Raw genomic sequence first — 25302 nt, 5'->3', positions numbered from 1 at the left:
CTCATCCACAAATGAGACAAATGTCACTTGTCCAGTAGGATTGTTGCCAGGATGCTTAAAATATTGCATATGGAAAGTTCTAGAACAGTAGAGATGACATTGAAGAAAGAAAGTATGAATCCTGATTTCCAGGCAAAGATCTCAAGCGTCACTTGGACTTTAGGCACTTTAATGGGGATTCTGGATGGACTTGGAAAGGGGCCAGCAGCAAACACACACACTCTGATGTAACCCCAATCTGTGCCCAGTGGCAACAGAAAATTATAGGGAATGCAAAAATTTCCATGACTCAAATATAAAACAAACTAAATATAATTATTTTGAGCATCTGGTAAAGTATAAGAAAAGAACATTCATTTCACTTGATATTTGAAAGCTTGTCCTCAAGCTAAAGTTTAGTGACATTGCTTCCTCTACAAATTCTATCATGCTATTTAGTCCTTTAGTGTATAATAAGCATGTAATAATAATAGAGAAATGCCTCTTATTATTGTCATAATCAACCCATAGAAAAGTATAGAAGAGCTAATTAGAATAGAAAACATTGTCACATGAATGGAATAAAATATTTGTTTGTTTTAATGGAGTAGAAAGGAAGAGAGAAGAAATGATAGGGAAATGACTTTTTCACCTTAGTGAGAGTCCAAATTTACTCAATTACTGAAAGAAAAAAATATATACACACATAGGGATATATATAGGTAGACAAACAAATATATTATTTAAAGAGATAGACAAATTGCAATATAATAAAATTTTCTTGAGGGAATGCATTATCTTTCAGAGCAAGAAGTCAATAGATACTTTCTAAGACTGATGATAATAGCAAAAATAACATTAACTAGCATTATTCAGCTCTTTCAACAGCTGGACTCTGTAGCATTCCTGTTACAGATATTAATTTATTTAAAGTCCAAAATAACCCTATGATATAGGCACACATTTTCTGCAACGTGGATGAGAAATTGAGGCACAAACGTGTTAGATAACTTTCCTAAAGTCAGATAACTAAAAGGTAGCAAGACTATAAGTTTGAACATATTATTTATAATCATGGTCTTCGAAATGATAAAAAATAAATAAATAATATTGTGAAGATGATGACCTCTGAGCTAGAGTGGTAAAGATTAAAGTGGAGGAAAAAAACTTTTATCTATTAATTATCACTAACTGACCAGGAAATTTCAACTGCCTGGTTGAATAATCATATAATAAGAAGAAAAATATGTCAATGTATACAGTAAGGAATTATTCAGCATGATGAGTAGATCATCATCTTCCACCTTCTGAACAGATGGTAAGAAGAGATTAAAATTGTTGCATGTCTGGAAGGGATAAAACTAAGGCCAGTGGGTGGAAGGTACAGAGAGGAAGAATCCAGGTCCAAAACAGAGAATTACTGGTGGAGCTGTCTGCAGATGGAGGCTCATGTAGCGACTAAATGACCGCACAGGGTATGCAGGAGAGGGACTCCAGCCCCAGATGGGATTAGAATACATGTCACTTTGCTCCCTTCCAAACTTGAGAATCACGTGTCTTGTATCTCCACAGAAATCCCCAAGATGAAGCAGAATTAATTTGAATCAGAAGCACCAACTCAGGGGTCTCAGCTCCATACAATGCAGAAGAAGCTCAAGGAGAATCAGCCGGGTTCAGGATTTCTAAAGAAAAATTTAAAAAATAAAAACTCTATACCTAAATTCAGAATTATAAACTCATCTTCTACCATAGAGAAAAAGATTCTGTTCCTGATTCTAAGAATTTTGTTTTGTTTTGTTTTGTTATTTTACTTTGTTCTCACCCTCAGACCAACAGTCCACACTGAATCCATGGCCAAGAATAATCTCACTACAGTGGCCGAGTTCATCCTCACAGGCTTTACTGACCACCCCAACTTGGAGACGCCCCTCTTCCTGGTCTTTCTCAGTTTCTATCTTGTCACCCTTCTGGGGAATCTGGGGATGGTGGTACTCATCCGAGTGGATGGCCAGCTCCACACCCCAATGTACTTCTTCCTGAGCCACCTCTCCCTGCTAGATGCCTGCTACAGCTCCATCATCACCCCTCAGATCCTGGCCACACTGACCACAGGCAAAATGGTCATCTCCTATGGCCGCTGTGCTGCCCAGTTCTTCTTCTTCACCATCTGTGCAGGTACAGAGTGTTTCCTGCTGGCAGTGATGGCCTATGACCGCTGTGTTGCTATCAGCAACCCTCTGCTCTATACTGTGGCCATGAATCCCAGAGTCTGCTGGAGATTGGTGCTGGGAGCCTATGTCTGTGGGGTGTCGGGCCATCCTGAGAACCACATGCACCTTCTCCCTCTCATTCTGTGAGGACAATCGGATCAACTTCTTCTTCTGTGACCTCCCGCCCCTGCTGAAGCTTGCCTGTGGTGACACAACGAACACTGAGGTCATCATTGTCTTCTTTGGCAACTTTGTGATTTTGGCCAATGCCTTGGTCATCCTCATTTCCTACCTGCTCATCATCAAGGCCGTTTTGAGGGTGAAGTCTTCAGGGGGCAGGGCCAAGACTTTCTCCACATGCGCCTCCCACCTCACCGCTGTGGCCCTTCTCTTTGGGACCCTCATCTTCATGTATATACGAAGCGGCTCAGGAAAATCCCTGGAGGAGGACAAGGTGGTGTCTGTCTTCTACACTGTGGTCATCCCCATGCTGAACCCTCTGATCTACAGCCTGAGGAACAAGGACGTGAAAGCTGCCTTCAAAAAGGTCACTGGTAGAGTCCAGGTGTCCCAGAGGGGGTAGGTAGAAATGAGAGGACTTCTTATCCTAGGCAATTTTGTTACCACGGCTACATATCCTAATAGGTTCCAGCACTATATGCATCCTATAGGCATGAATGGAGACAAGGCGGACCAGGGCCACCAGGCACATGAGAAAAACTGCAAAAGCTGTGAAGTTTGTAGCCAGCAATACCCCTTCCAGCCCATTCCTTGTCACTCAACAGTCCGGCCACTCTCTAATGTCATAACTTAGAAATCCTGAAGTTCACCACCCCAATGCTTACCACTCTTTCCCCTTTCTGTGGGCTCCCATCAACATTAGCCTGTTCTTGTCAAAGATGACATCTGGGGACCCCTGTGAATTGAGCTAATAATTGGCCTTCCTTTTTCCTTTTAATATATAAATGAATAATCACTTCAATTAGCAGGAGGACTATATAAAACAGAACTGAGACTCTACCTGGCCCAGGCAAGGAGGTCTTTGAGATACAGGCCTCCCTTTTCACCATTAGGGTGTCTTGCCCCTTAGTGTCTTCCTTCCTGCTCAGGCCATGGTGGAATTTGCGAACGGCCTTGCAAGCTGGAGACTCACTGGCTCTGTGGTTCCTGCCTCTTTGCTCTGCTGAGATCTCAGGAAGAAGTAAGCCACTTACCTTTGGGAGGGTCTCCCTCAGCTCTGGCTGCTGAAGCACACTGTGCTGCCTCCTCTCCTCACCCACTGCCTACCTCGTGAACAGTTCTTGCAAGCAAAGAGCTCAGAGGAATATAAAAGACAGCCGAACCACACATCACCTTCCCTAGCAAAGATCTTGCTATAAATTTATAAAGACTATTGCTATTTAGAAATCTGAATTTGCTCGTTACTTGGTTCACATTTTGAAAAATTCAGAGATTCAGAGCCTCAAAGAAAACTGTATTTATAATCTTGTGCTTCAGAAATAGGAATAGCAAAAAAGAGTCCTTGGAGACCCCCTAGTTAGGCTTATCCCAAAGCATAGATTCCATGTCTCTAAACTTCCATTCCAAAAAACAAAGATTTTGTAGCTAAATAAGGATGGATAATCTCACCTCAAGAGAAGGAGCTATTAAGTACTAGAATATAATAATATTTGTGTGACAATTCAACATGTCTACACCGGAAATTTCCAAAATGAGTTATGGACAACTCTAGATAAGATGTGGCACTAGACCTATCCGTGGCCCAGACTGAATGTGTGAAAGCTGCTTTGTGTCACATAACTGGTCTTGTTGACACAGCAGGCAGTTAATATTTAAGCTGGTTACATTCTTTCAACTTTTTTCATTTATGTACTTCCCTCAAACAAAAGACAGCTGGACGAACCTAATCTCTTTTTAAAGCATTTGAACTAAGAAACCCTGAAATCATTTTTCTGTTTCAATGAAATGAAAGATGATGAACTTCCATGAGATTGTGATCCACAGCCATGTTTAAGTCAAAGTTAGGGAGCAAGCAAAGTTGAGGACTCAAGAATCTTCTTAAATTAATCAATCTAAGACTTGCTTCTGTCTTTGGTTTTTATTAGGCTCAGGTCAGTGGCATCAAGTCAGAGAAAATGGAAGAAGCAATGGGAGAAATCAAGGCTGTCCATGCCAAGATACCACTAATCAAGAGATTTGATGTGCTAGTCCAAAAGGGCAAGATAGCAGTATGGAGGAACCCACTTCTTGCCTGATTGTTCCCAAGATAAAACCAAAACAACTGATATGTAGTTAGCTGAATGTTGAGGTGGGTAGCCATGGGAGAGCACTGGAATTCTCAGAATGCTTAAATCCAGAGTCATCTTGAAAAGGGCCCTGTTGTCTGAGCTTGAATCACTTTGGGAGTCAGAAACATCTGAATTTTCCTATCTCTGTGACCCTGCGGCCATTCAACTGCTCTCCCTTGATAATGGACTTCCATGAGACGGTCTTGGCTCAGGGTATGGGGTCAAACTGCTAAGAGTTCTATGCTGTGGGAAATGTGGAGTGGGATGGAGAGGGGGACAAAAGCACTTTGGAGAACCTGCCTTCTGAGTTCAGTGGCGTGCACAGCCACATGGCGTTCTGCGTGGGCACCAAGTCTCATAGCACCATGAACAAGGATGGCAGATCGCACAGATCCCACCACCCCCATCACGGCACAGATCTTTATGGCTCTGTGGCCTTTCCCACCCTCAGAACCATCTGGGTACACACCATAATGCTGGTGTCTGTCCTGTCCCACCCCCAGCATTGCAGCCTACAAAGCTCCAGAGGAATCTTTGCGTGAGGAGTTCCACATTTCAACTAGGTTATTCAGGAGGCAAAGCCGCTGAGAAAAATTTAAACTGCCTTCAGCCACAAATCACTCTGGCTAATCCCTGGAGGGCATCACGGCTGAACAAAGGAGGGTGGTGAAAAGCCCAAACGCATAGCTTTTTCCACAGGAGCACACAGCTCAAGACCCAGAGAGAAGCTTTGGTCCACGTAGGTCATAATCGCCCTTGCCCTCATCCAAGCACCTTGGCAAGTAAGAATGTTTTTTTCTTTTTTATTCTTTTTTTTAATTTTTCTATATTAAATAATAAATATAGGCAATATAAAGGATCCATGAAACAAAGGGTTGATTCTTTGAAATGAAAAAAATAAACAAAATTTTGGGTAAACCAATCTTTAGGAAGAGAAGGAAGAGCCAAATAAATAAATAAACAAAATTACAGTTGAAAAAGGAGACATTACCATAGATACCACTGAACTTCAAAGGATCATTAGGGAATATTTTGAAAAATATATGCCTAGCTAAGCACAGTGGTGTACACTTGTAATCCCAGCAACTTGGTACACTGAGGTAGGAGATCACAAGTTCAAAGCCCATCTCAGGAACCTAATGAGGCCCTAAGTAACTTAACAAGCCCCTGTCTCAAAATAAAAAGTTTTTAAAAAGGGGACTGGGGATGTGGCTCAGCAGTTAAGCATTCCTGGGTTCAATCAGTATGATTGATATATATATATATATATATATATATATATATATATATATATATATGTATAATTATATCAATAAGTATGATATAAAAACCTAAATAAATCCTTAACAAGCATTAAAATTGAATCATTAATAAAAGTCTCCCAACAAAGAAAAACCCAGAACCAAAGGACTTCACTACTGAATTTTATCAAACTTCTAAAGAACAGACATCAATGTTCCTCAAACTATTCCATAAAATAGAAAAGAAAGGTCACCTAAACTCATTCAACAAAGCCAACATTAACCTACTACCAAAACCTGACAAGGACACAACAAAAAGAAAAATATATTTATCAATATTCCTGCTGAACAAAAAAAAATGCAAATTGAATTCAACTGTACATTTAAAAGATCATATGTCACAATTAAATTGCCTTTATTCCAAGGATACAAAGAAGATTTAATATATACAAATCAATCATATATCACATAAATTGAACCACGGACAAAATTCACAGGATTATCTCCATATATGTAGAAAAAGCTGTTGATAAATTTGACATCTCTTCATGATAAAAGTCCGGAAGAAAAATACCAGATACAGAAAGATCATACCTCAATATAATAAAGGCTGTATAGGACAAGTCTGTAGCCAACATTATACTGAATGGGGGAAGCTAAAATTATTTCCTCCAAGACAAGAATCAAGATAAATATGTACATGCCCACGGCTCTTATTTAACATAGTACTAGAAATTTTAGCCAGAGCAATTAGGCAAGAGAAAGAAATGAGTCATAAAAATATGAAAAGAAGTCAAATTTTCACTGTTTGCAGATAGTATGGTTATATACATTATTTCTGTACTTATAAAATTACAAAGACTCCACTAAAAGACTCTTAGAATAATAAATTTATTAAAATAGTAGAATACAAAATCAACAATAAAAAATCAGAAGTTTTTCTATACACCAACAATGAATTTACCAATAAAGAAGTCTGAAAAATAAATTCATTCACAATAGCCACAAAAAAATAAAATTAAAAACTTAGGAATAAACCTAACTAAGGAGATTTACAACGAAGATTACAAAAATTAAATAAAGAAATTGAAGAAAACAGAAGGTGGAAAAACCTCTTCATAATCATGGTTGGGATAATGAATAATGTTAAAACAACCAAACCACCCAAAGCGATCTACATACTCAATGCAATCCACATCAAAATATCAATGACATTCTTCACAAATCTAGGAGAGAAAATCATGCAAAAGCACAAAAGACCCAACATAACCAAACAATCCTGAGCAAAAGGAGCAATGCTGGAGGTATATCAATATCTAATTTCAAAGCATGCTATAGAACAAGAGTAATAAAAACAGCATGGTATTGGCATTAAAAATAGACTCACAGACCAATGGAACAGAATAGAAAATCTAGAAATAGACCCATGCATTTTCAGCCAACTGATTCTCAACAAAATTGCCAAAAATATACTTTAGAAAAAGGACAACAGCCTCTCAGTAAATTGGACTGGGAAATCTAGATATTCACTTAGAGTAACTTGAAGCTAGACCACTCTCTCTCTCACCCTGTACAAAATTTGACTCAAAATGGATCAGAGACCTTAATGTAAGACCAAAAACTACTAGAGAAAAACAGGGTAAGCCCCTCGAGGTAGTGGTACAAGAAATAACTTCCTCAGTAGGAAGTACAGGAAACAAAAGTGAAAAATGGGAATGCATTCAATTAAAAAGCTTCCACTTATCCAAGAACACAATCAACAAAATAAAAAGACATTCTACAAAATGGAAGAGAGTCTTTGCCAACTGCTTATCTGAAAAAGGAAGATTTAATATATACAAATCAATCAATATATCACATAAATTGAACCCGGACAAAAAATATATATATAAAGAATTCAAGAAAACAACATTAAAAAAAACAAATAATCCAATCAAAAAGAAGACAAATAATCTAAAGAAATTGAATGAACATAACAGATATTTCTCAAAAGAAGTACAGATGGCCAACAAATAAAAAATTTAAAAAAATGTTCAATGTATTTGTCAATCAGGGAAATGCAAATCAAAACTATGATGAGAATTTCATCTCATTCCAACTAGAATGGCAATCCTCAAGAATTTAGGATTATTATTTATAAATGCTGGCATGGATGTGGAGGGAAAGGAACTCTTATCAATATTGGTGGGAATGTCAATTAGTATAAGCACTATGACATTATACTAATGTCAATTAGTATAAACATGGAAGTTCCTTTAAAAACTAGGAATGGAGCTACCATACAGTCCAGAGTTATTCAAAAGAATTGGTCAGGACACTATAGAGACACATGTATACACATGTTTATAGCAGCATAGTTCACAATAGCCAAGTTATGGAACTCACTTGGGTGTCCATTAACAGACAGGTGGGTAAAGAAAATGAGATAGATAAATAGATAGATAGATAGATAGATAGATAGATAGATAGATAGATAGATAGGATAGATAGGATAAATGATAGATGGATAAATGACAGATACACATGTGTGCAGGCCCATACACACTGTGCACCCGTGTGTATGCATGCGCGCGCGCGCGCACACACACACACACACACACACACACACACACACACACACAATGGAGCTTTATTTGGCCATAAAGGAGAATGAAATTATGTCATTTACAGGAAAACAAATGGGACTGGAGAGCATTCTGTTAAGTGAAATAAACCAGACTCAGAAAATAGAGGGTCATATGTTTTCTCTCCCATGTGGAAGTTGGAGAGAAAAAAGGAAAGGGATATCATGAAAATAGAAGGGAGACCATGAGGGCAGAGGAAGGGAATAGAAGGGAGAGAGGAGGGGAGGAAAAGAGAAGACACTGGAAAATGAAATTGGTCAAATGGTGTTATTATGTTCATGTACAGATATGTCATGGTGAATCCCGCTATTATGTATAATTATTATGCACCAATAAAAAGGTTTTTATAAAAAGGTCAGTAAATATGTAACAAAACTCTCAATATGTTTAACCATTAGGGAAAAGCAAATTTAAACTATAATGAGGTTCTATCTCACCCCAATGAGAATGGCTATTACCAAAAAAAAAAAAAACTAAAATTGACAAATGCTGATGAGGATGTGGAGAAAAGGGAACCACTATATACTATTGGTGGGACTGTAAACTGGCACATCCCCTTTGGAAAACAGTGTGGAGGTTCCTCAAAAAACTAAGACGGATCTTCTGGGCAAACCAGCCTTCCCACTCCTGGGTATGTGTCCAAGGGAAATTAAGTCAGCATACAAAAGAAACAACAGCATGCCCATGTTTATTGACTATTCACTATAGTCAAGCTGTGAAATCAGTTTAGGCACCCATCAACAGATGGATGAATACAGAAAATATGGTATATAAACACAATGGAATATTATTCAATCATAAATACCAATGAAATCCTGTCATTTGCAGGAAAATGGATGGAACTAGGAACCATTATGTTGCACTAAATAAGCCAGACATGAAAGATGAATATTATATTTTTATCTTATATGTGAAAGTTTTTTTTAAAAAATGGCCTGAAACTGAAAGTATAACAGGGCTATTAGGGACTAGTAAGGAAGCCAAGGGGTGGTGGGAGGAAGAGGAAGAATCATCACCAAAAGCTGTGACTTCTGACCTGTGGTCATTACCAGCTGCTAACTGTAGGCTGTTATTCAGCAATAGAAAACTAATACATGACACTCTCCCTGTATTTCTTGTAAAATAAAAGTTAAGTTTAAAGCAGAGGCCAATAAGCTTTTTCTGAACTGGGTCAGATAGTAAATATTTTAGGCTTTGCAGGCCACACAATCTCCATTACAATCACTCAGGTCTGCCATTTTTGTGAGCAGGAAGCCATAGGCAAGCGTCTCTGAGTAGCCATAAAACATTTTTTACAAAAATAGGCCGCAAGCCACATTTAGACTGTGAGCCATGGTTTGCTGACTTCAAAAATAATATATATACAATATGTGGAACACAAGCAGGCATATAGTAAGTGATCATTCTTTTAATAATTATAATTTTAAAAAGAAAAGAATGGATCACACAGATGTTGGTTCATGATGGTTGGACACAATTACCTGCACACCTGATCAACACTTATCTTCATTGGTTCAGGCTGCTAAAGCAAACTAGCATAAATTGTGCGCTGTTCAACAACAAAAACTTATTTCTTATAATTCCAGAGGCTGGAAAGTCCAATGTCAAGGCATCAGTTGATTTCATGTCTGGTGAGGCCTCACTTTCTTATAGGCCTCACTTTCATAGCTAGTGCCATATAGCTGTGTCTCCATATAGTGAAAAGAGCCAGGTAGCTCCCTAGCACTTCATTTATAAGGCCCAAGTCACATCCCAAAGTTCTCACCTCCTAACACCATCACACTGGCGATTAGATTTCAACCAATAAATTTTGCAGCACAGTGCATCCAAACTATACGGTTGCTCATACCTGGAAAATTGTTTGCTCATGGTACGTATCTCTAAGTCTCACCCATAACTCTTGGTCATTACCTTCTTCTCATAGCTCTTTTACACCATTGGCAAATTCAATCATAGGAAAGCAAATTTACTCACCCAGACTCTAGGAGGTCCCTAGGAAAGAGATATCTGTCTGACTTTGTGGGGAATTAATCTTATGAGATAAATATGCAGCTCATTTGGGGCCAAGGCAAGGGCAGGCCTTAAAGGGGACCATTTCTCCTCTCATGGCTCCCCTGGGTCTCAAGCATGTTAGACCCCTGGAATTGAAAGAAGTTCGCCCCTCCTTGTGTGTTTCATAAACTCTGTGGAACTGGTGACCTCTGCCTGAAAAGATCAAACCACAGCTTCTAAGTCAGCATCAGCCATGAGACCAGGGACATCAGTGGACTGCAGAAAGGGGGCTGGACTGGTCCTTGCTCAGCTGTGTCAGGTGAGGACACTGTTTGGCTTTCTCTAAGATTCCATCTCCCAGAAAGAGGCCCAAAGGACAAAGAAGTCACTGTGCACCCTGGAGAGAATTTAGGCAGCTCCATCCTGTCTCTGAGCCCCTCAGCCAGCCCAGAACCCAACCATCTGAGCATGATAATGAGGACATCAGTCATGGCCAGTACCTGGCTATGTTGGTGGCGATGGTTTGTGTTCTGTGCTTTTTGGGGTGATTCAAGAGTCACTGTCCCCAGAATGCTCTCAATTTATCTATCACTGAAGCCTGAAGTTCCAACACTGGTGCTGCCTTCCTTCCTTTGTTAAATAGCAGAGTGGTCCTAAGCCGATGGTAGGTGGACCCTGTGACTATGAGGGTCCCAACTTGCATGGGCTTTGGGAGCTCAGGGTAGAGAGGGGGACATTTTTGCTCAGAAACCTAGAAGCCAGGGGAAGGGTGACCCAGTATCTGTCCATGGACCGCTTTTGAGCTCTTATGGTAGGAGCGTATGATGTACCAGCGGCAGAAATTGATTCCAAGGGTTGAAGTGAGATGCTTAGGGCACAGCCAACTCTGCTCAAGGCCCAACTGAAAAAAAACAAGACCCACAGATAGGGAGATGGATAGTCCTCCTCTCTCAGGGGGGTGTGAAGCAGAGGTCAAGTGCAGCAAGGACTGAAACCAGGAAAAGGGCCTCCTCACACCTTGACTTTGTCCACTTTGGGTCTCAGAGCAGAAGAGCCACATTGCAAGCTCCCCACGTCAACAGGGGTACCATTAATGGGAATAAAGTGCCTCCTCCAGATTTTTGCCCACTGCAGATATCAACAGGAAAGACAGCACGGGTCAAGGGGTCTTGTTTCCATTCATATATCAAACACCCGCCATGGCCCCCTAAGACATGGGTAGGGAAGGCTAAGACAGGGCCACACAACATCTGCTCTGAAGCCAGCAAGTGCAATGGGGACGCGTGCAAATAGGATATTGACTCCAGATGAGGTGGGGATGCTCCAATGTGCAAGGCATGGACACATTTAGGAGCAGTCAAGAGCAACTCCTATGAGAGGGCTCCCCAAAATCATACCCCACAACCACAGGACAGTTGCACTGTCACCCCAGATGCATGGGCAGACAAGCAGTTTCTCTCTGGGCCAGTTGCTCCCTCTTCATGACCCTGAAATTCCTTTCTTGTAAAATTATGGAGCCAGACATCTGGGCCTGGGCTCATTTGTCATCTAGGCAGAATGATGCAGTGGACAATTTATCTTCACAGACCCTGTCTCTGGCTGGGCACATCTCCTACTCCCTGGACCTGGGATTCCTTCAGGTCCACCAGCACACGGTACCTGCCCCTGATCTGAAGCTCCAGAGGGCAGATACACAGATATACTGTTGTTAGTGAATTTCCCTGGAAGAACCATCCCTATTTTTCCTAAAATTGGCAAATCTCTTTCAATTAGCTACTTACCACATTTAGGCTTCACAAGTGGCACATGGGCAAGGAAGGCACCATTGTTCCCATTCTACGTAAGAGAAAGGTGAGACCCACAGACACTGGATGACTTGTCCCTTAGGTCACAGGGCAGTAGTCGGGATTCAAATACTGGGGATGGTCTAAGATGTAGCCTGAGAAGCATCTGAGGGCTCACACTAGGGGGATCTTCTCACATAGCATGAGCTCATTGGCATGGTCTGGAGGAAGCATGTCAGATAACAGAGAAATTTTAGGCTTTAGCCATTGTGTGACTCAGGCGTTCTTGGAGTATGTGGCCAGCTGTCTGTCCATCTGCTCTGCAAGGTAGCTCAGATGAGAAAGTACGTGGCTCAAGGCCCTGCTCTCTACCTGCATTCAGAAATATTCCAAACACTCAGCAGCCCAAGTGCATAAGTAGCCTCATCCAGAAAGTCAGCAGGTAGCTCTTGCAGATGATGCTCTACCCCACTTCTGAAAGATGACCTTGTAACTCAGGACAATTCTGGAACTGGATCCAGGAGACTTGGATTGCATTTACTTCTTCTGTGGGCTGGGGGCAAATCACCCTCTCTGGACTTCAGCATTGTGTCTGTAAAATCAGAGGGATGGCTCCTCTGTGGGCATGGGCTACCGTGAGGACTAAATGGGAAAAGCTGTCCGAGGATGTTTTTATGCTGTAGAGTCGCACCCTGATCTGGCCCTTCAGAGGCCCTGGCTCCAGCCTCCTCTGGCCTGCCCTCAGGTACTCACCTGGACCTCTCTGGAAGAATCCCTGTCTCAGGAACCATTTGTACTCTCCACACTATGTAAGGTGTCACAGAGGGTTTTGCTGTTGAAATAGAGTTAGGGATAGGTATTTCCCTATTACCCAAAAGAAAACTGAGCCCCAAGAAAGGGAAGGGGACCTGCCCATTGACCCTGAGACACATGCATGGCAAAACCAGGAATAAAATCTAGGTCAAAAGTGTTTAAAGGTAACCCTAGGGCTAGCTGTCCCCCTGCAGGTGCCTCACAGCCTGTAGGATACCAAGCATACCACCCTCCAGGGCCAGCTAGACCTGAGAGAGAGCCCTGCGGCCTTGCACTCAGAAAAGCTGCTTCACTGGTTGTTTTTCAGCTTCTCCCTGGAGACCTCAGGCCTCTGCTGAGCATCGTTGGATTAAGTCTGGCTTTGAAGATTATAGGGTGCAAGCAGGCCCAGGAGATCCAAGATCAGAGAAGTCGGCCTCCTTCATAAACACAGGCCCAGGAGCAGGGTCCCCAGAAGTAAAGAAGTATTGAGAGTCAGGGCCCGTCTCCCACACGGTGGGGCTGTCTCGGCCAGGCATCTCAGCCAGAAAGTAAGGAAGGGTAGCAACTGACTGAACGCAGAAGGTGAGGGGCTGCCAGCGCCACAGGGGGGTCTCAGAGACCCAGAGGACTCTGACGTCACAGTCATGTAGGGGAAAGGCTTGGAGATCCCTCCCTTGGAGGGAGAGGGGTCTCCTGGAAACCCCAGCAGATATGTCTGGAGCCTTCTAGAAGAAGCAAGTCCAGATGCTCTGACAACAGAGGACCCCGGCCACACACCGACAGGGAAGGACAGCCCTGTGCAGTGGTCCTTTTGTTCTGTTCTCAGCAGCTGCCATGGTTAACACTATCCATGCCCTTGGCTACCTGCCAAGGCTCAGACTCCGGAACATCCTGTCTACGGAGGGAGATGTGGCTCCCTTACATGCCGTGGTGGATCAACCAGAAGTCAACTGACAGCAGCTCTGGAGCAGCCGCTGTGCCCAGAGGAGTCCTGATCTTTATCCCTAGGCAGGGGGTGACAGGAACAGCTGTCCTCATCCCCCTACCCAGCAGGGTGCCCCTGCAGCTGTCACCCACCCTCCAAGTTCCTCCGTCAGGGAGACATTGGAGCAGGACAGCGCATTCCTCCTGAGCTCCCTTGGAATCTTTCAGAGGTTTGAGAGGCCTGGTTCTAGTCCCCACCCTCTCCACGTTGCTGATTAACTAAAGCCAAGTCCCTTTTTCACTCCAGGCCTGAATGCCTCCCTCTGTGCAATGCTAACACTCCAATCTGAGGCCAGGGAACACTTTCAACATCGTGGTGTCTACAACGTGGAGAAATTCATATGAAGGCAGAGTCATGGGGTGCAGGCGGACAGCCCCAGGCCCATGTTGGCAGTATCTCTCACCCATGAGCCCAGCTCTCAGGACTATCTGAAGCATCTCCAAGGCTTACCAAGTTTCAAACCAGAGTTCAGTCTTTGAGCCTACAGGTCCTACCCAAAAGATTTCTGGGAAGTGTTCAGCCAGGCTCCTGTGTCACCCTGCCCCTATGTCTGTCTTAGTTCTTCCCGCCTGAGCCATTGTCAAAGCCAGTCTGTGTGTCTGTTGCGTGTACTCAGAGCTCTGTGCTTGTATCTGTGGCAGTTTGTCTATGCAGGTGCCTGTGCCCATCTGTCTGCCAGTGTGTAAGGCTACCACTCTCCAAATGTGTCTGTCCCATTCTCACTGACTCATCCACATCCGAGTGCTGGTCTCTGGATGTGTCTCTGTTTCTGCATCTGAGCCATCTCTCCCAGTGTTTGTGTCTTTCTGTGTCACATCCATTCTGTACTCACTGACTTTATAGACAGATGCCTATGGGCAGGGAGACTATGGACTGGTGCATGTGTGCCTACATCGCTGTCAGCCTGTCTGCACAACTGCTAGTATGTGTGTATGTCTGCATACTGTCACTTTGTGGGTCTCCTTATCCAGCTCTGGGAAACTGCATTCTTTCTCCTTGTCAATCTACCTGTGTGTGTCTATCTTCCCTGGAGTCCCTGCTTCCCCCAAGGCTTTTTTTCTTTAAGCAAATGCACATCCAAGTTCATTCCCACATTCTCACCCTTGCTCCTCCCAAGGAGAGATTCTCTGGGGCTGTTTTGTAGGGCTCTGTGGAACTACTGTCCAATCCCAGCTTTCCCCGTTCTTTCCCTTTTCAAGACTCCAGGCTCACCTTCTCTGAAACACTCTGAGGCTTCTCTTTGCTATGGCTGGGGCAAAAGAGGACCCAGCCTTCCTTCCAACATCATGGTGGGACAGCAGATCTACGATTCCTGCATCTCAGGGGTCTAGACCCTAACAAGCTCCAGCCCATGCCCAAATTTGGCTGCAGCCCCAGAAACCCCTCTGGGTGATTGGAGGGATGACTTTGCTGGAGTCAGAGCCCATAGCTGGGCTGCTCTCTGCGGACAGAGTCCCTCAGGTGAGAGTCGTACCTGGAAAGAGGAAACCACTTCATATAGGTGCTCCTAGACTTACGGTGGGGCTACATCCCAGTAAACCCAGCATAAGCTGAAAATATCCCTCAGTTGAAAATGCATTTAATAACCCGCCAAACCTCCTTGCTTGGCAATGTGGGCCGCTCGAGAGTCTCCTTGTGTACCCACATGATGGCACAGCTGACAAGGGAGCTGTCACTGCCTGGCACCACCAGAGAACATTTTGCCTTATGTCACTAGCCCACGAAAAGACCAAAATGTAAAAGTTGAAGTATGGCTTCTACTGAATGCCTAACATTTTGCACCATTATAGACTCAAAAGTCTTAAGTGAAACACCTTAAGTCAGGAACCATCTGTACTCTGGCACAGGGCACAATGACAGATACAAGCAGGGAGAAAGACCGCAGGCTGTGACCTACCAGCAAGGTGACTTCCCAGAGCCTGGGAGTTTTCCTTCCACAAAATGGGATGCAGGTCTTGGACTAGTTCAGTGCTTCCCTGATTCTGTTCTAAAGACCCGTGCTGCTCCGTGACAATCTCTGGTCTGCAACAATATGACAAGAAAATGATAAGGTGACACATGAGTCAAGGTGAGGTCACCAGCCCTCTTTGAAAGTTGGAAGTATTTTTCCAATGAAATTTTGTGCCAAAATTAAAATCTGTCTAACTTAGGCCAAAGTCCCATAACTATTCTATTAATTTGTTAAAGAGCCAGGGAGCCAAGGGATTAATGACCCCTGGCAGCCCTTCCCTCTCCACCTGCCCCACATTCAGGACTTCCAGGCAGGGATGGTCACATTTCTCCCCTCTCCCCTTATCAGAGGTTGGGAAAGTAGCAAACATAGCAAGACATTCTGGGAGATTTCTTGAGACTTCTGTGAAATATTTGTCTATTTTTTATTTGACTTTCCATATCCACCAAACCTGTTAGGCAGGGAGGCCGTGTTTATCAAATCACTTCCAAGGTGGAGAAACTTTATCTTCTCCCCAGAATGCCTAGAGAAAGGTACATGACTGCCTAATTGTGATTTTTTTTAACCCCTAAAGACCTTCCTTTCCAGACTCCATTGTGGTTTCAAATGAAAAATCATCCAACCCGTTGAGAATACTTTACCCTCTAGGAGGAGTGGTGTGTGCATATTGTCAGTCATTCACACCCTAGTAGAAAATGAGTTCATCATTCCTTCTTCCTTCTGCAATATTGACTTAGTATAAGTTAATAATAGCTACATCTACCATTTACTGTGTCTCTGCTGTTACAGAAACTGCTTTTTCTATATTCTGCATGTATTATAATTCTTAAGATCCAATGAGTTAATATATCTAAAAATTTTATTAAAATGCCCAATTTATAGCCAATGTGATGTTCATGTTTCCTATTATTTTATTATCTTCATTTTATTATCTCTTTTTAATACAAAAACTCTGTGAGAAAGCCACTATTATAATTCACATTTTATAGATGGTGAAATTGAGGCTGGAAGAGGAAATTTCACTTGCCTAAAGTCACATAGCTAATGAGTAATGGTTTGGGATTGAAACCCAGACCACTGATTCCAGGGAGAGAAGTTACAAAAACCAGGAAGGGAAACCCCGCTTAGACAGAGGTGCTGCCTGCGGGCTGGGGCTGGGGCCGTAGCTCAGTGGCAGAGTGCTTGCCTAGAATACGTGAGGCAGTGGGTTCGATCCTCAGCACCACATAACAAATAAATAAATTAAATAAAGGCATTCTGTCCATCTACAACTACAAAAAAAAATTTTTTTTAAAAAGATGCTGCCTATCTCTGTTCTGGCTGTTTCCAAGTTTTTCCTGAGCACCCGTCTCCTTATGGTGTAGAGCGTTATGCTACAGTCTCATGTCCTTTGAGGCACATGGGGGCTACACTCTGTCCTGCAGTTGAGGAGAAGGTGAGCATGAACCCACAGAGCCCCACAAAGATCTGCCTTGGGAGAGCTCAGGGTGGAACCACCCTGCCTCAATGCTCCACATTGGAACCGTGGGTTACAGCGACCACATTCTAAGTCAGACACTTGCAACGTGGCTGACAGTGGACGGTTTCCTCCAGTTTTCATTTACATGAACAGTCTTCCAAGGTATGAAAACAAATCACTTTTCTTGGCTCTTAATTGCCTTCAATGACCAAGTGCATGAGATCTGTCACATCCCCATGGTTTCAGGTTGCTTTAAGGTCCCACTGCAGTGCCATGGTGGTGTCAGACCCAAGACCATCCACCCCACGTGGCTACTCCCTTCATCAGGGCTCCCTTCTCCAGCCCCATTAACCTCATGAGGTCAGGGCAGCAGCCACTGCTTTTACATGAAGGGCCCCACTGACAGGGGACTCAGGCCTTCTAACAGATTCACACCAAGGTGCTGTTTATTGAAGACTCTGCTTTGTAGCTCCAGAGATATCCCAGTTCACGCCCATGCACCAGGTGTGTTCTGATCAATAGCTACAAGCCACTTCACAACCTAATATGAGTGAGGCCTGGTTGTCAACCCCACAGAGCTCAGAGCTGAGTGGGACACAGGCAGCGTGGAGACATCATTGTCTCAAGAAGTGCACCCTCACCCAGAAGCGACCACTCTCAATAGAATTGCCTCATGTTGTCCAAAATCATTGTCAAGACCAAACATCATATGTTAACTCTGAATAAGAAATAGAACTCCCAGTGCTGCCAACACTGTGGCTGCTCACTGTACTCTCTCCTTACAGAAAAGCCCCTGACTGAAACCAGATTATTCTTAGAATGATGAACCATGAATCCAGCATCAGGGCACAAGGAAACACCTGGACCATTGCCACTATGAAGTCAGACCTGCCGAGGCAGCCAACATTTGGCTCAGCACAGACTGTCTCTTTTATAAAAGAGAGAGACACCCAGGCAGGCTGAGTCATTTTTTTAGTTGATTTGACTCTCGCTCATGTAGGAGAGAGAGAGAGAGAGTCCTCAGGAACATTCTAGTCCTGAGCATATGCCGTCTCACTTCCCAGGTCACCCCAGCATCAAGCCCAAAGTGTGTTTAGTGGGGATATTAACTTCAGGAGATTGAACTTAGCTTTCCCCAGGATCAGCCTTGTAGGCTACACATACCTGGGCCTTGAGCCCCCCCAAAAATGAACTTATTTACAATGTAAGCATCTTGGACTGGGGATATAGCTAAGTTGGTAAGTGCTCACTTCACATGCACAAGGCCCTGGGTTCAATCCCCAGCACCACAAAAAAAAAAAAAAAAATACTAGAATGTTATGCATCTTTTCTCTAGCACTGGGGTCTTCACCTGTTGGGTATTACCTTTATTTTGCTAATATTCAAGGGAAGTCCTAAGTCTACCTCAGGAAATTACTAAGAATTTTGCAATGGCCCTTGACATTCCTAACTCCGGTTTTCAAAATCCCAGAGTCCTTAAAAAACAAAGGACCCAGCTGAGACCCTCCTCATGCATATGACTCCTAGAATGACCGTCAGTAGACACAGAAACGGGTCAGGAAGAAGAAGGACTAGAAATTCCAAAGGGCACTGGCTTGACAGTCAGTAAGCCAGGATCTTGAGAAGATTACTTACACTTATGTGATATTGACAAGTTAAGTCATCCCTCTGAGAGTCTCATCCTCTTCTACAGTAAAGATAACAAAGGCTAATAACAATGTGTCTAGCTTTTAGTCTTTGCAGGTATTAACAGACTATAACATAGCATAACAATACATTCTAAATGACGTTAATTGTTATTGTTGTTGACAATAATTATAAAAATATAATCTTGGAAGGAGCAGTTAACTTTTGAGAAGAGACAGTTCCCTGATCCTCTGTATATTTTGTACAGTATAGACCCAGAGAGTCACCAAGGACTTGGAATAAAAGGACTTTTATGTGTAACGGGTGGAACAGCTTCCTGACAGAGTGCTGGGGACTGTCCAAAAACAAGCCCCATACTGAGTAATCTGGGGACTTGCAGAGGGAGAGGAAGAGTAGGAAGAAAAGGAAAAGGGAGAGAAAACAAACCATAATTGTTAGTCCCCTTCTACCAAACATAATATCTCTTAATCCCTTGACTGTCTCTTAACACCAATATTCAACTTGCTGTAGCACCACCCTGTCATTGATCCTGAAAAGTTTTCTGCTAACGAGCAGATTTGAGAAAACTGAGTACACCACGTGGCGCCCACTTCACCTGCCCACCAGCAGTCACTCCCTGACTGACTGATCCCTACCATGCTGCTCTAAAGGCCTGGCCTCCTTCCATGGGTCAGAAGGGCTGCAAAGCCTCTAGATCCAGGGCCCTCATCTGAAACTTCAATGAGACACATCCCTTGATACTGAATTTTCTTCTGATTTTGCTTTCTGTGTGTCTCTTGGAAATGGCAAATGTCTGACTTTTGCTCTTTATTCAACTCTTAAGTGTCTGTCATAGTCAGGATCTGCGGGGTCCCCTCCTCTTTGCCCCTGAAAAGGAAAAGCCCAGATGGCACACTGAGATGAGAGATTGATGGAGGGGCTGTTTCCAAAGCCAAATTCAGGGTGAAGGATGCCAAGGTATGAAGCTGCTTCTATCCACGGGAAGGAAGTAGGAGAGCGCCCCCCCGCCCCCGCCACCCCCTACCAGAGCTGTGGCCTTCATAGAGAAGATAGTCACTGCCAACCGTGGATGAGCAGAGAGCACTGGCAGCCCCTGCCTCACTCTGCCATCAGGCCTCCCGCCAGAAGACGGAGGGCAAATCATTCATAACAATCAGTCTTCTGAGGCCCAGAGCAGAGAGGAGGCTGGAGCATTCACCTCGACAGGCAAGTAGGGGAGAGAGCACCCTCTTCCCAGCCCAGGAGCACGGCTCTCCACATTTACTTTTTTGCAGATATTTCTTGATGTTATCCTGCTTCCATATACTCATCTATTTACTATGCTGTTATTGCTTTTGATTAATAAATTAAAAACATAGCAATAGAAATAATAAACATAGAATATTTTCATTTAATTTTGTTAGAAGATATTTTATGCTTTTTATGTACTTTTTCTATTATCCTAAGTTTGCTGACTTTTTTCCAATTCGTTTTTTCCTTCTGCTGCTTTGGAAGGTATGTATGTATGTTGTTTCTAGTCTTCTAACGATGATGGTAGTTTTTAATTCCCTCGAGTCTGTACCCCTCAATGTCAAGAATGACGTAATGCAGAAAGAAAAACCCTTAGAAATCCATACTTCTCTGTTTCTCCCACCTGTGCCAAAAGACCTGATTTTTCCACTGCATTCCTTCTTAAGGTGAACTCGCTTCTCAGAGCTGAGACTACAGGTTTGAGAAGGGCCTGGACATAGCATCTACCAAAGGTCAGTGAGGTAGTCTTTGAAAGTAAATGGCAGATGGGGACTAGGGTGGCAGCGTGGCCTTCTCCAACAGGATCGGCAATCTAGACAGCATTATTGACAACACAGCCAAAGTCATCGCCTCCACCCCTACCACCAAGGTCATGCTCCGTGACTGCCACCACCTTCACTTCAGACTCCTGGCTGAGGCCCTTCAGGAAATGCGACTGGTAGGACATGGGTCTTCTCCACCTCCTTCTTCTACAGTCCTTCAGTGTTGGGTCCCAGAGCACAGAAGCTCCTGAATGGTAGCTTCAGCCTGGCCACACTCTCAGGAATGTTGCCTGGCTTTGAGGATTTCCAGTTGACCCTGCACCCAGCCACCTTCCCAGGCAACCCTCCGGTGAGGAAAATGGGGGAGCGCAGCACGGATCCAGATGGCCTGGTCTCGGGGCCTCCACCCAAAGTGCCAGAGAAGGGGCTCAGACTCCCACGGGGCGGGAGAACATGTGCCCACCTGTCCACCTTCAGCCTTGCTGATCTCACTGCCACTCACCAAGCCTACCTAGCAGCCAAAGCCCTGCTGGTCACCTATGGGAACCTGATATCCTGCTCTCCAGGAGAGGGACCATTCCTGGGAGGCACATGTGCCAATGCATAGGATGCCAGGCCTTGGCAGGTGAGCAAGCAAATCCCTCACCCAGCCCTGTCCATCCCAGGTAGGATGAAGCCCAGACATGCAGAGAGGCAGAGCGGCCTAATGAAAGGAAAGCTGAACTGAGGGCCCAAAGGATTTGAGATGAATCCCAAAATGACATTTCTGTGGGGTCTGGTCACTCACCTTTGTCTGAGCTTCAGCTTTCTCCTCTCTAGAGTATAATAATATTTATACTGCAGGGTTATTTTTTTTAAAAAAATAAGAGGTCATGCATATGAACACTGCCAGGTGATGAGTGCCCGTCATCAGGTCCAGCCCGCTCCAGGTGATCTGGCGTTGCTAACAACAATGGTGATGATGTGAGAACTGAGAGAGGTCTTAGAAATCAGCTGCTCTGACCCATAGAGGAGGTCGTGGAAATGGAAGGCAGACCCAGGAGGGAGGCCAGTGGTCGGTCAGGTCACTACCTGCCAATGCTGACATGCAGCAAAGACAACATGAGGTCCATAGTAGGAAAGAATTCACCAAACAGTTAAAAAAATAATACATCTGCAAAATCATGCATGAGATAGGTAACGACCACCCATGCTTCATCTGTGGCTCAGCAGTGGGGCGTGAGGTAGTCCTCCTGCTGTCATTGGAGAGGCAATGCTAGAACAGCCTCAAAGAGAGACGGGGCAGCCAGGCACTGTGCTGCACACCTGTAATCCCAGAGGCCTGGGAGGCTGAGGCAGGAGGATCACAAGTTCAAAGCCAGACTTTGCAAATTAGCAAGGCCCTAAGCAACTCTGTAAGACTCTGTCTCTAAAAAAAAAAAAAAAAAAAAAAAAAAGGATTGGTGATATTATTCAGTGATTAAGTGCCCCTGAGTTCAGACCCTGGTACCAATAATGAGAAAGAGTGAAAGATGGATGGTACATGTTTGGGAGAACAAAAGCTTCAGCCAAGAGCTTCAAGAAACAGCACTGTTTTTTCAGCCAGAAGAGCTGGGTCTGTGTTGTTGTTCTATCCCCAGTTTGCTGTGTGTAAGAAAAGTCTCTTTGTCTCTCTGGAAATTAGGTACTTTGGTCAAATAAACTAGACAAGGAAGATTTGTATAACCATGGGAAGGTTGGAATAGATGGGTAATTGTTATAGTGTGCTCCTTAGGCTTCAGGGCCCTAGAGAAGGATTTAAGAGTTCCAGGCTTATGGATTGGTCTTCCGGCAGTGAGAGGCTAAGAGGTGGGAATCTGGACCCCATTCTGCCTGCTCCAATCAGAGATGATCTATTTTTCTACCTGACATATTGGTATTCAGCATAACATTTTACTTGGGAAAAAAAATTTTTTCCCAAAGTGTCAACTAATAGACTACATTACCAAGAATGATGCATAAGCCTTCTTGGTTAAGAGCTAGATAGAAGTATTTCAGGATTTTTCAGTCCACATAATCTCTATCACGAGTACTCAACACCACTGAGTAACATGAATGAAGCCACAGGTAATCCATAAGCTAATAGACATGACTGTGTTCTAATAAAACCTTATTTACGTACACTGCAATTTGAGTTTCTTCCACATGTCTTCCATGTGTGATATAACAGTATTCTTTTAATTTTTTAAACGATTTAAAAATTTAGAAGCTATCATTAACTCACAAGCCACACAAAAACAGGTGCAGAGCATATTTGGCTGCAGGCATAGTTTGGCAGCCTGTGAACAAGAGGATCTCCAGCAGAGAGAGGGAGAGGTGGACAGCTGCCTCTTTAGGACATTCATAAGATACCTCACCAAAGATACTAGGGGTCTCGAGTAACAAGACAGAACTGGCTCCCACCAACAAGGGTCCATTGTCTGTTTTTCAGGAATTGTGCAAATTGTTAATTACCCCATTGGGAGCTTGAGGCTGGCCATGTTGTGAATATTCTCACCAAGAAAATTAGAGAACACGAAAAAAGCTGACTTTTTTTTTTTCTCCCAGAGAGACAGTTGTTGAACAAGCAGTACGCCACTGCTAACGTCCAAACAATGTTGTAAAGTTGAAGTAGAGGAAAATTCTTTATCATATTTTATTTTTTGTACTGGGGATTGAACCCAGGGATGCTTTGCCATTGGGCTACATCCCCAGCTCTTTTCATTTTTCATTTTGAGACAGTGTCTCACTAAGTTGCTTAGAGCATCCCAAAGTTGCTAACGCTGGCCTCAAACTTATGATCCTCCTATCTCAGCCTGTGGAGTTGCTGAGATTACAGGCAAAAGCTATGGTGCCCAGCACATTTCTTCTAACATTAATAGAAGTTTTTCTTAGTGCCTCTGTGCCGGTGTAACAATTTAATAAAGACTGGGTACTTTGTGAATAAAATAAATTTGATCCCCCAGTTCAACAAACTGGAAGATCCAAAATCAAGACTCTGGCATTCTGTGTCTGGAGGGGACCTTCTTGTGTTTGATGTGGTTGAAGGCAGAAGGGTAAAGACAGGCCTAGCTAGTTCCCTCCGTCGCTTCTATAAGGCACTAACCCCATTCATAGGGACACAGCCCTGTGACCTAATCATCTCCCCAAAGGCCTCCCCTGTTAATACCACCACAAGAGAGATGAGTTTCAAGGTGAATTTTGGAAAAAACATGTGTTTAAACCAAAGAAATCTTCAAATCAGGAACAACCTATTTTATTGTCTTTTTATTAGTGCATTAAAATTATATATAACAGTGGAGTTCATTTTAACATTACCATAAATGCATACAATATAGTTTGCTCATTCTTAATCCCCAACACATCCCCTTCCCCTCCTCTTCTTCCTCCTACAATCCCCCTCCTCTGCTCTACTGGTCCTCCTTATACATCTTTGTCTATTTTTAATTGATGCATTATGTTTACACCTAAAAGTAGAATTCAATACAATGTACTCACACATAGCATAAGTTGGTCGGTTTCATTCCACAGTTGCTCTCTTTACCCATCCCTCGTCCCTTCCCCTCAATGCCCTTCCTCTACTCCACCTTCTCATTTTTATTTTCATGTGATCTCCTTCTTATTTTTTTTCCTTGTTTTTCTCTAGTTTTCACAAATGAGAGAAAACTTTGGCTCTTGACTTTCTTTTTTAACTTTTTTATTTGTTCTTTTTAGATATGCATGACAGCAGAGTGCATTTTGACATATTTGCATGGAGTATAGCTTGTTCTAATTGGGATCCCATTTTTGTGGTTGTATGAGATGTTTCACTGCTCGTGTGTTCATAAATGAACATAGGAATGTTTTGTCGGATTCACTCTGCCATCTTTCCTTTTCCCATCCCCTCCTCTTCCCTTCATCTCCCTTTGTCTAATCCAACAAACTTCTATTTTCTGCCCCTGCACCCTGCCCTTGACTTTATGAGTCTGGCTTATTTCACTTAGCGTGATACTCTCCAGTTACACCCATTTACCAGCATATGCCATAATTTCATTCTTCTTCATAGCTGAGTGAAACTTCATTGTGTATATCTGCCACGTTTTCTTTATCCTTTCATCCATTGATGGATCTTTAGGCTGGTTCCAGAACTTGGTTATTGTGAATTGGGCTGCTATAGACATTGTTATGCATGTATCACTGTAGTATGCTAATGTTAGTTATTTTGGATAAACACCAAAGAGTGGTGTCCCATTCCTAGCCTTTTGAGGAATCTGCTTTTCAACATGGTTATACTAATTTTCCATCCCATCAACACTGTGTAAGCATACCATTTTCCCCAGAAGTCATTATTTGTACTATTTGTATTCTTGATGACTGCCATTCTGACTGGAGTGAAATGAAATCTCAGTGTATTTTTTGATTTACATTTCCCTGATTATTAAGGATGTTGAACATTTTTTCATATATTTGTTGCCCATTTATACTTATTCTTTTGAGAAATGTCTGCATAGATCATTTGCCCATTTATTGAATTTTGTTATTTAGATTTTTTGTTTTAAGTTTTTGGGTTTCTATATATTCTGGATATTAATTCCCTGT

The 25302-nt window shown here is 43.0% G+C and overlaps 1 protein-coding gene across 1 annotated transcript; it reads left to right on the top strand.

Moving 5' to 3' along the window:
- The first annotated feature begins 1829 nt into the window (after nucleotides 1–1829).
- Nucleotides 1830–21334, top strand: LOC143390513 (olfactory receptor 9I1). Its single transcript, XM_076842889.2, is given in 3 exon segments — nucleotides 1830–2293; nucleotides 2295–2768; nucleotides 20941–21334. Coding segments are annotated over 3 exon segments (1332 nt in total).
- The last annotated feature ends 3968 nt before the right edge of the window (nucleotides 21335–25302 follow it).

The sequence above is a fragment of the Callospermophilus lateralis genome, chromosome 2 (assembly GCF_048772815.1).
Source record: "Callospermophilus lateralis isolate mCalLat2 chromosome 2, mCalLat2.hap1, whole genome shotgun sequence".
NCBI classification, from domain to species: domain Eukaryota; kingdom Metazoa; phylum Chordata; class Mammalia; order Rodentia; family Sciuridae; genus Callospermophilus; species Callospermophilus lateralis.
Note: the sequence above shows the minus strand (reverse complement) of the source record. Positions and strands in the feature narration are given on the sequence as shown.